We start from the raw sequence: 12,349 nt of genomic DNA, 5'->3' as shown, positions 1-12,349 counted from the left end.
TGAGGAGACTGGTAAAAAAAATATATTGTTAAAACTAATGTCAAAGAGCTTACTGCCTATGTTTTCTTCTAGGAGTTTTATGATTTCAGTGTTGTATTTGAATCTTAAATCTATTTGAACTTATTTTTGTTTGTGGTATAAGATAGTGGTCCAGTTTTATTCTTTCGTATGTAGCTATTCGGTTTTCCCAACACCATTTATTGAAAAGATTGTCTTTCCCCTCTTGTATATTCTTACCTCCTTTGTCATAGATTAGTTGACCCTATGTGCATGAGTTTATTTCTGGGATTTCTATTCTATTCTATTGATCTATGTGCTTGTTTTTGTGCCAGTATCCCACTATTTTGATTACTATAGCTTTATAGTATTGTTTTAAATTAGGGAAATTTGTGCTGCTTTTTTCAAGATTGCTTGGTCTATTCAGGATCTTTTGTGGCACCATACAAATCTTAGGATTATTTGTTCTAGTTCTATGAAAAATGTCATTGGTATTCTGATGGAGATTGCATTGAATCTGCAGTTTGCTTTGGTTAGAATTGTCATGTTAACAATATTACTTCTTCCCTTCCATGAACATGGAATATCTTTCCATTTATTTGTGTTGTAGAAATTATATCAGATTTTGTAAATGATGCCTTTTGTGAGTTGGGGAAAGTGTAACTGGCGGGAAATAAATCTCTCTTTTAAGGAATAAGTAACATAATAGTTGAGGACAAGGATGTCTAAGCTCTCTATATGTTTTCATATTTTAATTTCCTGACTTGATATATTTGTGACAAAATAAGTTATATTTATAAATATGTAAACATCCATTTAAATCGATTCCAATAAAGTGTTGGTATTGAGAAGTCACTAGAAGGAGTCATTGATGTCATCAATAGTAATAATAATGGTAGTAACTGCTAACATTTCATAAGAGCTTGCTGTGTGCCAGGCACTGTCTAAGTGGCTTGTCGGCATTAACTTTTAATCCTTTAAGTCTTAGTTATTCCTAAATCAATCCCTGTGAAAAATGTCAAACTTTAATCCGAAAATAAAGCATACTCTATAAGGCTTAGAAATAATGTTATATAGACTATATATATATAACAATCATATATAAAGTGAAATTTAAAAATAAACTGTATTGGGATGCCTAGGTGGCTCAGTTGGTTAAGGGTCTACCTTGGGCTCAGGTTGTCATCCCAGGGTCCTGGGATCGAGTCTGGCCTCAGGCCCCTTGCTCAGCGGGGAGTTTGCTTCTCCCTCTGCCTCTCTCTCTCTCTCTCTCTCTCTCTATTTTCCTCCCCTTCTCTCTAACAAATAAATAAAATATTAAAAAAATAAACTGTATCATATTTAAAAATTGTTGTGTACATGTATACATATTTTTACAAGAATGGGATCATGATACATAAACTTAAAAAATAAACTATAGGAGCTCCTGGCTGATTCAGTTGGTAGAGGATGTGACTCTTGATCTCAGGGTTGTAAATTCAAGCCCCATGTTGAGCCTAGAGCTTACTTAAAAAATAATTAAAAAGCAAATTTCATTTTTAGAACAGTTAGATTTATAGAAAAATTGCAAAGATAATAGAGTTCCCCTACCTCTTTACCCAATTTCTCCTATTATTAACATCTTAATTTGTATTCCATATTCGTTACAGTTAATGAGCCAATATTAATGATTTATTTTATTTTATTCAGATTTCCATATTTTTTACCTAATGTCCTTTTTCTGTTCCAGGATCATGTCTAGGATGCCACATTTCATTTAGTCCTTATGCTGTCTTTAGCTCCTCTTGGATCTGACAATTTTTCAGACTTCCCTTATTTTTGATGACCTTAACAGTGTTAAGAAGTACTGGTCTGGTATTTTGTAGAATGTTCCTCAATTGGGACTTGTCTCATTTTAAAAAAAGGATTTTATTTATTTATTTGAGAGAGAGAGTGAGTGTGAGCATGAGCAGGAATAGGGGCGGATGAAGAGGGAGAAGCAGACTCCTCGCTGAGAAGGGAGCCTGACATGGGGCTCCATCCCAGGACTCTGGGATGAGCTGCAATCAGACTCTTAACCAACTGAGCCACCCAGGTCCCCCTAATTTTTTTTAAGAGAGGGAGCAGGGGAAGGGGCAGAGAGAGAATCTTAAGCAGGTTCCAAGCCCAGCACAGAGCCTGATCAGGCACTCAATCTCACAATCCTGAGATCACGATCTGAGCTGACATCAAGAGTTTGAGGCTTAACCAGCTGAGCCACCCAAGCACCCTTGTCTAATTTTTTTTAATGATTAGACTGGAATTAGGGGTTTTGAGAGGGAAGGCTTAATATACTTAATCATTTATTTTTAACAGTATTGACTCATGGATATTTATTTTATATTATGTATTACAATCCATACCCTTTTTTATGAGGTGCTTTCTTTGCTAAATTAAAAAGTGGATAACTTTCAAAGTCAACAGAGGTAAACACCACAACTTCTAGAGATCGTGTAGTATGCATTTAATCAACCAGCCACTGATGCACATCTTCGCTTCCACTTTTTTCTTATTTTTAACAATGTTGGTTTAACATCCTTGTGCATTCATTTTTGTGCACTTGTATGACTCATCTTATCCTAACTCCATCCCCAAGACACATTGTATTTGAGCTATGCCCCTGTTCTTCAAGCACACCCTGCTTTCCACAGCTTAGGCAATTTTCTCTACCTAGAATGCTCTTCCCCTATCTTTGCCCACTCAAGTTTCCTGTTTGATTCTGGGCTCAGTTCCATGGTGACTTGCTGTAGAAGCTCTTCTGCTGTATTTTGAAGAGAATTTTATGGTTTCATTTCACTTTTCTTTGTTGTATATGTATTATAATACCATCCAAGCCTCCTATTCTATCTCAGGATTTCTTCCTATTAGTTTATTAACAGGTAGAGGAAGAAATACCATCAAACACACTTATACTCCACCATAGTACAAAATAACTAGTCTATTTTGACTTCGAAGTGGAGAATCTGAGTAGCTGAGAAATTTAGAAGTGTGTTCAATATTGCACGGCTTTTTTTCCTTTCTTTCACATACATTGCTGCTGCATGCTTCAGGGAGACAGAAGAGTTGAATATATGTGCTCATTTTTGTTTAAAGTGAAAACAACTGTGCTGCAGTTTACAAGTAATGTTTTCCAGCTCTCTGTCAAAAATGTTATCTGCATCTAACAAAATGGGCATCTTTAATGTGCCGGTATTTATAGGAAATTGTGTATGAAAGCAGGAGAAATGAAATAATTCAGTAAGCCCTCTTCTGACTGGTGGCATTACGTAGCTTATGTATTATAATTAGTAAGAAGAGGTGCATGCCAAAAAGCAAAACAAAAACAAAACAAAGACGCAGTGTTAGTTTGGTTGTGAAGCTGTCAGTGAGCTAAGGCTAAAGAAGCTCCCGTGCTGCTGTGTGATGACACACCCAGTCTGTACCTAGGAGGATTCGGGCCCTTTCCGTTAATACTTTGCCGCGAGGTAACCTACACATCGGTGACCCCCCCCCCCCCCCCACTGGGTCGGAGGAGGCCTTGCCCCAGGCGCGCGCGCAGAGACGGCCACCCGCGGGCACCTGGGTCTTGGCTCCTCCGCCGGGTGGGCCCCGCCTCCGCTCTCCTGATGTCCAATCATCTGGAGACTCCGGGGCACGTCCCGCTGCGGCCACGCCTCCAGCCGGCGGGGCGGGGGGCGTCTTTAAGAGCCCGCTGGCGGGCCGCGGTCGCAGTGGGGGGTGCGGGGCTGTGGACAAGAGGCCCGAGTCCCGAGGCTGTGAAGTGTTCGCTCTCCTCCGCCTTCCTCCTCGCGGCAGCCTCCGCGCCCTGCGCCGCCGGCCCACCGGGGGGGTTCCACCGCCCTCGGCTCGGCCTCAGCAGCCCGCCGGCTCGGCGCGCGGCAGCTCCTCCGCGAGCCCGCCGGCAACTCGCACCCCTCTCGCGCTCCCCTGGCGCCCGAGGGGGCCGCCTCGGGCCATGGTGCCCTTCCCCGAGGAGCCCGCCGCCGCGCGGGGGACGAGCGAGGCGCAGCCGCCGGGCCCCGCGCCCACCGCGGGGGTCGCTCCGCTGCCCGGCCCGGGACCCTCGGACGGCCCCGAGGCGTCCGTGGAGAAGGTGGAGGTAGAGCTGAGCGGGCCCGCGGGCGCTGAGCCCCCGCAGCCTCCCGAGGGCGGCTGGGGCTGGCTGGTGATGCTTGCCGCCATGTGGTGCAATGGGTCGGTGTTCGGCATCCAGAACGCCTGCGGGGTGCTCTTCGTGGCCATGCTGAAGACCTTCGGGTCCAAGGACGATGACAAGATGGTCTTCAAGACAGGTGAGGCGCGGACCCCGCCGCGCCAGCCGGGAGTGGGGGGGAGAGCGGGCACGGGGCCCCAGAGCGCACCCCGCGAGTGGAGTGTGTTGTGTGTCGGCGCCCGCGTGTGCGCCTGGGTGGGCGCGTGTGTGCGCGAGGCTGTGAGAGGTGGGTCTGTCCCGCTGCGGACGCAGCCTGCCGCTCCGGGGGCCCCGGTGTGCCTGGCTTTGTACTGAATCCAGATGTGGGCACGGTGTGTTTGGAAATAAGTCGCAAAACTTACTTGCCCAGATCTAAGAGTAGGGTTTAAGCGTCTTCGGTATACTTCCCTCTTAATTTTTTGAAAACAAACAGAGCCTTTCAAACCCAGCAACATAGCACTGGGATTTTTACGGTCTCTTATGTGGCCAAGACCGTTGGGTTTTCGTTCATCTGCCTCCAGGGCTGTCAAGAGGGGTGTGTGTGTGTGTGTGTTAAGGGAGGCAGGGTTGGCAGGATTAAAGAGATTTATTCCAAGGTCACGGTGAGTTCCGAAGGGAGCCCTGGAAGAGTCACGGTTTCATGTTGTTTTTTTGGGGGGTGGTGGTGGTGGTGGTGCACTGTGTGCTAAATATAGAGAGCATAGGGGGCAGCCAGATCAGGGACTGGGAGGAGGAAGGTGAGGGGTTGCCCTTTCCTGTTATGTTCTTTGTCGTATTTAACCATATATGAGGCTGGATGAAAAAGTGCAGACTCAACGTCTTTTCCCCTCAGAGCGTTATTATGTGATCTCTTGACTGATAGGCAAAAAACAAGTCCAAGTGCTTTTGTATGAACTCTTCTACATACATTATTTTATAGTAGCTTGCGATGCAGGTGTTATCAACCCTATTTAGGTGAGCAAACTGAAGGTAGGTAAAAATAGTGTCTTGGTGAATAGCAGAATGGAGATAGAACACATCTTATGACTTAAAGGGCTAAGTGATTTCCATTACTATATAAGGCTCCTCTCTGCCATTGGGGAAACTTTATATGACTGATAGTCTTTTTTTTTTTTTTTTAACCTTAATCTTCTGTTTTTACAGTGAATATTCCTTAGGTCTTTAGTGTACATGCAGGGAACATGCAAGACTGTTATAACAAATTCTAAGGCAGAGGTAATGTTGGGAGTTTTAAAACCTTATATACATAGTATTACATGTATCATTCTGCAGCTTGCTTTTCTTCTACTCTGCATTGTTTGCAGTTTATCCACAGAACACCTCAGTTGGGCTGATAGCTTAAATTCTTACGTTTTATTACGTTTTAACTCAAGGTTTTCCATTGTATGAATGTATATTATACTTTACTAATGCATTCTCCCTTTAATAACCATTTAGATTACTTCCAGACTTAATAGCTGCAATAAATATTCTTGTACATTGTCTCTTTGCACATGTGATAATATACCATATTTAACCTGGAATTTCTGTTCCTTAAATAGCTCTTAAACTACTGTGTTACACAGGTCACAGTGATAGAAATGTAATGTCCTGTATTTATTTTTAATGGAAGGCAGGTGCTATAAAGTTTAGTAGAATTGATATGCATATGCAGCATTGAACAAAAATAATTTTTTTATATGAGCATTGGGCATCTGATAAGGAAAAGCTCAAGGAGGCAGAATTGACACTCAACATTTTAAAACTGGTTTCTTCAGCATTTAGCATATTCTTGCCTGGGGTTTGCAGATTTTTAATGCAGTTGAAACAACAAGACAACAGTCTTTTGTTTACCAGTGTTTTTGCAAACTCAGGTGAGTAGTTCATTTGCTATCTGTGGGTTTTTTCTCGTATTTAATGAGAGTGACTGTGTGAGTGAGTGAGCAACTGCTGGGGAAAGGCGGTAGTTTTGCCAGGGATCTGAGTTTTAACAGTGTTGAAGCCTCTACCTACTTTTCATATCCCCAGAGTTCCTGCTGGCGACAGCATCCCGGTACTGGCCAGTTGAGGGTGAGGGAGGGGACAGGAACCTGTTCTCTTGAATTTTTGGAATTCCACTGTCATGTTTGTGTATGTGTGGGTGTATATTGTATAGTTACACAGGTAAGCCAGTTAAATACTAGAAGATCTTTGTGTTTATCTGCATGACTGTGGTGTATGGCTGTGCCCTTGCACAAAGGTGCCCACCCAGAACACAGTCCCGTGGTGACTGGGAACCAGCCTGTGCTCTGGGTGCCTGTGTACTTGTAATGGTTCTGTGTAACACAGCAGCTAGATTGAACAGTGACTTTTACTTGGATGCTATGCTATACGGAGCTGACAACTGAAACTTTTAAGGTCTAAGGAAGAAAAAAGATTTAACCTCATCTGTGGGGGAAAAAATGGTAACATGATTTTCTTTAAGCCAGTTAATACTGAGACCTGTCCGCCCCCAACCCCAACACACACACGTGTTTCATAAAGTCCATCCTTCACAACAGACGCTGAAGTGTTTGAGAAAACCTGAGGTCTGCCTGTTCAGGCTTTTTCATTTTGACACTCTGATGCTGAGTCATCTGTGATTAAATATATGCAAGCTTCAAGTACAGTGCCCAAAATATCTGAATTGTTTGAGGCTTTTATTTTTCAAAAAGTTTTGGTCCATTCTCTGCTACCTTATTCGTGATTGGTAATCCCAGCATTAGCAACCACTTAATTTTGTTTTTCTGTTTTCATCGGCTTCTTCCTGGTGATGAGCCCAAGGATGCATAGTGGTGGAAAGTGAATCTAGGTTTCTAAATGATGGCTCACTTTTCTTGAGAACTAACTATGTGCCAGGCCCAGTGCAAAGGACCTCCATGCATTCCTATTTAAACTTTACTGCAACTCCATGATACAGGGTTATTTAATATCCTTGCATATGTGGAAACTCAGGCTTACAGAGTAAGCAGTGGAGCCAGGATTCAACCTCGGGTTTATCTGACTCCAGAAACTGGGTTTTTAATGTTTGATCCTTTGCACTGGCATGCTAACGTTCTGTTAATCCAGCTTTGTTTAATTTGTTGATTTAATTCAAGCATTAGGAATTGAGTACCATACTAGGAATTCTAGGGTTAGAAAAGAAGTCTGAAAGACAAGGGTCCCTGTTTCTTGGTCTTCCCTTGCTGTCAATAAAGTATTGCCAATTGTTAATGTCTCATTGAAATAGGTTTTTGTAGAGGGAGTTCCAGTGAGAAACAAGATAATTTCAAATGGCATTGAGCAGAAGTATGGGGTTTCTTTTGAAGAACCAAATTCCTTTAGACTGATCCATGGTCGGATGTTTTCAGACAGAACTGGAAAGGAGACTTTCTCAGGCTTACTTCTTTCAGGGCTTGCTTTTTTAGTTTGAGAGAGCACGCAAGAGAGAGCTCACAGAGGGAGATGGAGAAGCGGACTCAGCACTGAGTGGAGAACCCGATGCAGGGCTCCATCCCAGCAGGCCGGAATGGTGACCTCTGTGAAGGCAAATGCTTAACTGACTGAGCCACCCAGGCGGCCCTCTTCAGGGCTATCTTAACTCTTCCAAAGCAACTGATGATCTACCCAAAACTTCTCAGGAAACTCCCTGAAGAAATTCATTCACATTAAGATATAGGTTAATTTAGACACCTTCATGTTACTCCTTATTCATTCTACAAAAGTTTACCAAGTTTCTGACACTCTCTGTGGTGGGCACTGGAGATGGTCACTGAGAAAAACAAAGTCAGCAGTTCCCCAGGATTTTTTGATCTGCTGTGGGATACAAATGAGTAAACAGAATATTTCCCTGAGGCCTTTGCAATTTAGCAGGACTGAATCTTATGTTAAAAAGCTGAAATTCTAAGGCAATTCCTGTGAACGGTGGGGGCTGGGAAGGCATTTGATGTTTGATAGCCTCTTTCTCTATGGTAATAAATCTTACTTCGTGAATTTAGGACTCTGGAAAAGGGAAGCAAGCTGAGCTACAAGTTAGGCAGGAGAATGAGTGAAAAATGTTGAGTGCCTTACAGCCCCACTATGTTATTCTCGCTGCCAGAGACGGGGTGCTCGAACCACGCCTCTCACATACCCCTGCATCAGACGGAGCAGACAGAACTTGAGCTGTCTCTTTTCAGTTCATCTTTTTTACCTATTCACATGTGTACAGGTAAATCAGATGCTTTTTTAACCGGAGTGTTCTTTTCCCTTAGAAATCACAAGTGTGGGGCGCCTGGGTGGCTCAGTGGTTTGGGCTGCTGCCTTCGGCTCGGGTCATGATCTCAGGGTCCTGGGATCGAGCCCCGCATCGGGCTCTCTGCTCCGTGGGAGGCCTGCTTCCCTCTCTCTCTCTCTCTCTCTGTCTGCCTCTCTGCCTACTTGTGATCTCTGTCTGTCAAATAAATAAATAAAATCTTTAAAAAAAAAAAAAAGAAATCACAAGTGTGCTGGATATTGGAAAAAGCACATATTTAGTTCCTTCGTGGAGCTGATAAAGAATTAAGAGTTCTTTTATCTTCAGATACAGCACTGTGGACACTCTGGGATCTTATTAGGGTATTAATCTAGTTTACTTATCTGCTTTCTTCCTGGAGAAAGAAATAGTTTAGTGGTATATTCAGTTTTAAAATATGTTTATTTAAAACAAGTATGTTTTCAGAATCAGTGTTTAGGGTAGTTAATGATATCCTTTTGAAGATACTGTGTCTTTGTGGTCCAGGGGCTTGGTCAAGTAGACTCTTGCTTCTTTCAGTAATTTCCAAATTGTGTTCTTTAATACCCTTTCTTTAAAGTGGAGGTCTGTGGTTAAAGACGTTTGGGAAATACTGCATGTTATCCTCCCTTCTTGGGTATTTAAAGTACAAATCAAGGTATTAAAAACTCGGTAGTTTTAAAGAAAAGCAGATTACCAAAACAGTCCCCAAAGGGAGGCCCTCTGGCTACGATCTTTAATGCTACTCTGCCCTCCCCATATGGCAGTGCATTGCTCTTCAGAGTTACAATCACGATGTAAGATTTTCAGTAACATTTAGGGAGCAGTGCATCTTGTCACATCTCTCAATATAGTCCTACTGGCACCTTTGAAACTTCAAGTCAGTTCATGCTCTTGAAGGTTTTTTTAAAAAAAAAATGTTTTCACATTTATAGTTATGCTGATATCTACACGCTGTAGTTTTTGCTACACCTAAACTTATAGGAGGTTGATTATATAGTTCAGAACTGAACTGCTCTGTCTGGCCTTTGTGCTAAGGGCTCTTTGTGTGTGGGGCTGGGGGGTGGAGGGAGAGCTGCCTGGATAACTAATTATTTCTATTTCCTAGGATGTTTTTTAGTCATGGTGTTTTGTTGAGCTGGTTATGGTGAATGAATGATCTGGTTCATGGTCTAATACATCTTTGACTCTAAGAAAATGTCTGTTATTTGCACTGGAAGAGGCTGAAAAACCAGGATAACTCATTTATGGCTGTTGTGCTTGAATCTCCTCCGTTCTCCTCCATCTTAAAACATCCAGTCTTATATTCCACGTAAATTCCCCTAGACTGCCTGTTACGGTAGGGTCATTAGATCACAAAAGTGGTTTCAGGATTTTGGAATAAAGAAAGAAATGAGTATGGTGTGAGCATTTTGTACTCCATTTCCAGAATGTTTCTGAGTTCAGAGCAAGATGGAACAGTGTGAATAGTATATAATGAATTTTGATCAAATACAATAATGAATATTCCTATGGTTTATCATGGAACTTTTATCAATAAAATTAATTGCTCAAAGAACAAAATCAGTCAAAAATAAAAATGTACCAGAACTACTTCAGGAGGGGTTTTGAGGTATCTTTTAGGATAAATTGTACTCTGAACTCCTGTTGTGATTTGTTGTATCTTTTTGTACAGGTTCTTATTGAAGCCATATTGCAGTTCCTTGAGGCTTCATCCTAGGCCGAGTACTTGGCTTCACTTTTCTTACCTTTCTTGGGTGTCCCACACACCCCATTTCTCCAGCTATTCTGCTGGGGTTGTTATTTCCAGATTTCTTCGGTGTTCATGACCCATGTTTATTGGATCTGGACAGTTCCATATGGACACACAGGTATCTCATAATCAAAATGAATAAAAATAAAAATAAAAAGCACTTTTTAGCCAGCCCACACAATCTTCTTCTGCCACCAAAAACAGTAGCCACTTGTAAATAAGCCTGTCCTTTCTTATGAATTCTCTCGGTGTGTGACACCTCTGGTTGAATTCATCTTAATTTCTTATTTCTCCCTTTTCCTAATTTTATTAAATTAGACAAAGTCCTTTTTACATTTATCTCCTTAATGCCTCATAAATCAATCCCCTTTCTTTCCTTTGTGCTGTCTTAATTCATGCCTTCATTAATGCCTCAATTATTGTCATAATGCTTTAACTGATCTCCCTGTTCTCAGTTATACACTTGAGTGATTTCTCTAAAACATAGGATTATATCCTGTTTAGAGGGAGCAGTGATACTTATTACTCTGTACACCAGAGGCCTTCAAGTTCTGGTCCTTTCCTGACCCGTTAGCATTGCCTTTCACCTCTCTATCTTGTTCTTTGTGCTCTGGCCAAGCCGAAAGCCTTGCACTTTTCAGAACTTAGCCCGCTGTCTCTTGCCTCTCACCTTTAGTGTGCCACTCCTCTCTTCGATGTGGTGGTTATTCCTTGTTAAGAGTCTGATGAAATTGTTGGCCATTTTAGTCTTTTTCTCACAGTATGGGACAAAACAGTGATTTTATACAAGTATTGTTACATTTTTGATGCACTTGGAACATTTGTGGGGGGTGGCACGAATTCAAATGAGTTATGAGTTATGATTAAAGTGGGAGACAGAGGGGTGCCTGGCTGGCTCATCAAGCATGTGACTCCCATGCTGGAGTTAGAGATTACTTAAAAAAACAAAACAAAACAAAGCAAAAATACCCCCCCAAACAAGAAACAAAAACAAACTTGAAAGTGGAAGACAGAGAACCTAATTGCAACCTATTCTAATCTACCATTCTGTGAATGGCACTTAAAAAAAAAAAAAAAAGATTTATTTATTTATTTGACAGAGAGAGAGAGAGACAGAGAGAGAGGGAACACAGCAGGGGGACTGGGAGAGGGAGAGGCAGGCTTCCTGCAAATCAGGGAACCGGATGAAGGTCTGGATCCTAGGACTCTGGGATCATGACCTGAGCCTAAGGCAGACGGTTAACGACTGAGCCACCCAGGTGCCCCTGTGAATGGCATTTTAAAGGTAATTCATATTTAAGTGATAATTTGCATAGTCCTTATCATAAATAGCTTTCATATGCATTCATACATATTCATACATTGTTTTTTAGAGTAGTCTTGTAGTGTGCTGTTACCTCCATTTATAGATAACAGAGTTAGAACTTGTACAGTTTAGGGTTGTGGCACATAATATCACTATATATATCTATTATGTTGAATTTAAGAGCATCTTTTCAGCTGGGTAAACATTTGTACTTGAGTTAAAGTTGTCCTGAACTGTAGAACCCTGCCTTTTTTTCCTTCTCCCTTGAAACTATTTTCTGCATATTAACCTATATATTCTCTAGAACCTTAATAATAATCTTTTACCCAAGTTACCAGAAATCCTGGGAAGTTGCTGTTGGAATACAATTCTGTTTAGAGTTTTTACAGTCCAATTAGCGATCTGATCTTCTATTCACATTAAACAAACAAACCTTAACAAAAACAAACTCCCAAACACTCCTTGAACAGTCGGCTCACCACAGCTCTGAGCACCAGCCTAGCCTGGTGCCACTCACAGACCGTGGTGTTTTTCTTGGCATTGATTCCGAGTGAGCAATTCCAGCACTCCTGAGGAGCTGTGCAAACCCACCACAGAAGAGGTCGCCCCTCTGAGCCTGGAGTGATGGAGGGAAGCAGAGCTTTCACATGTACATGTACCAAATGTGTGTGAGCACACCTTTCTTTGCGAAGGTATCTTCAGTAACAGCAGAAATAACTCCCCACCTTGCCTATAGGAACTCATACTAAAGGAGCGGAGGAAATGACATGCCTTATTTCCAAGTTGAAGTCTTTTTTTCATTTTTCTTTTTAGTTATGGGGATACATGTGAACTAATGCACATGGACCAAAGCTG

General features: G+C 42.1%; 1 protein-coding gene across 1 annotated transcript in view; it reads left to right on the top strand.

The window, feature by feature from the left end:
- The first annotated feature begins 3,677 nt into the window (after positions 1–3,677).
- SLC16A10 (solute carrier family 16 member 10) overlaps positions 3,678–12,349 on the top strand; it is a 130,407-nt gene continuing 121,735 nt past the window's right edge. Inside the window, exon 1 of the mRNA XM_082731963.1 lies at positions 3,678–4,307. Within this exon, the coding sequence (XP_082588089.1) occupies positions 3,971–4,307 (337 nt within the window). The 5' untranslated portion in view covers positions 3,678–3,970. The remainder of the gene's footprint in view (positions 4,308–12,349) is intronic.

Source organism: Mustela nivalis (genome assembly GCF_964662115.1).
Source record: "Mustela nivalis genome assembly, chromosome: 5".
In the NCBI taxonomy this organism is placed as follows: domain Eukaryota; kingdom Metazoa; phylum Chordata; class Mammalia; order Carnivora; family Mustelidae; genus Mustela; species Mustela nivalis.
The sequence above is the reverse complement of the archived record's forward strand: the minus strand, read 5'-3'. Positions and strand labels throughout refer to the sequence as shown.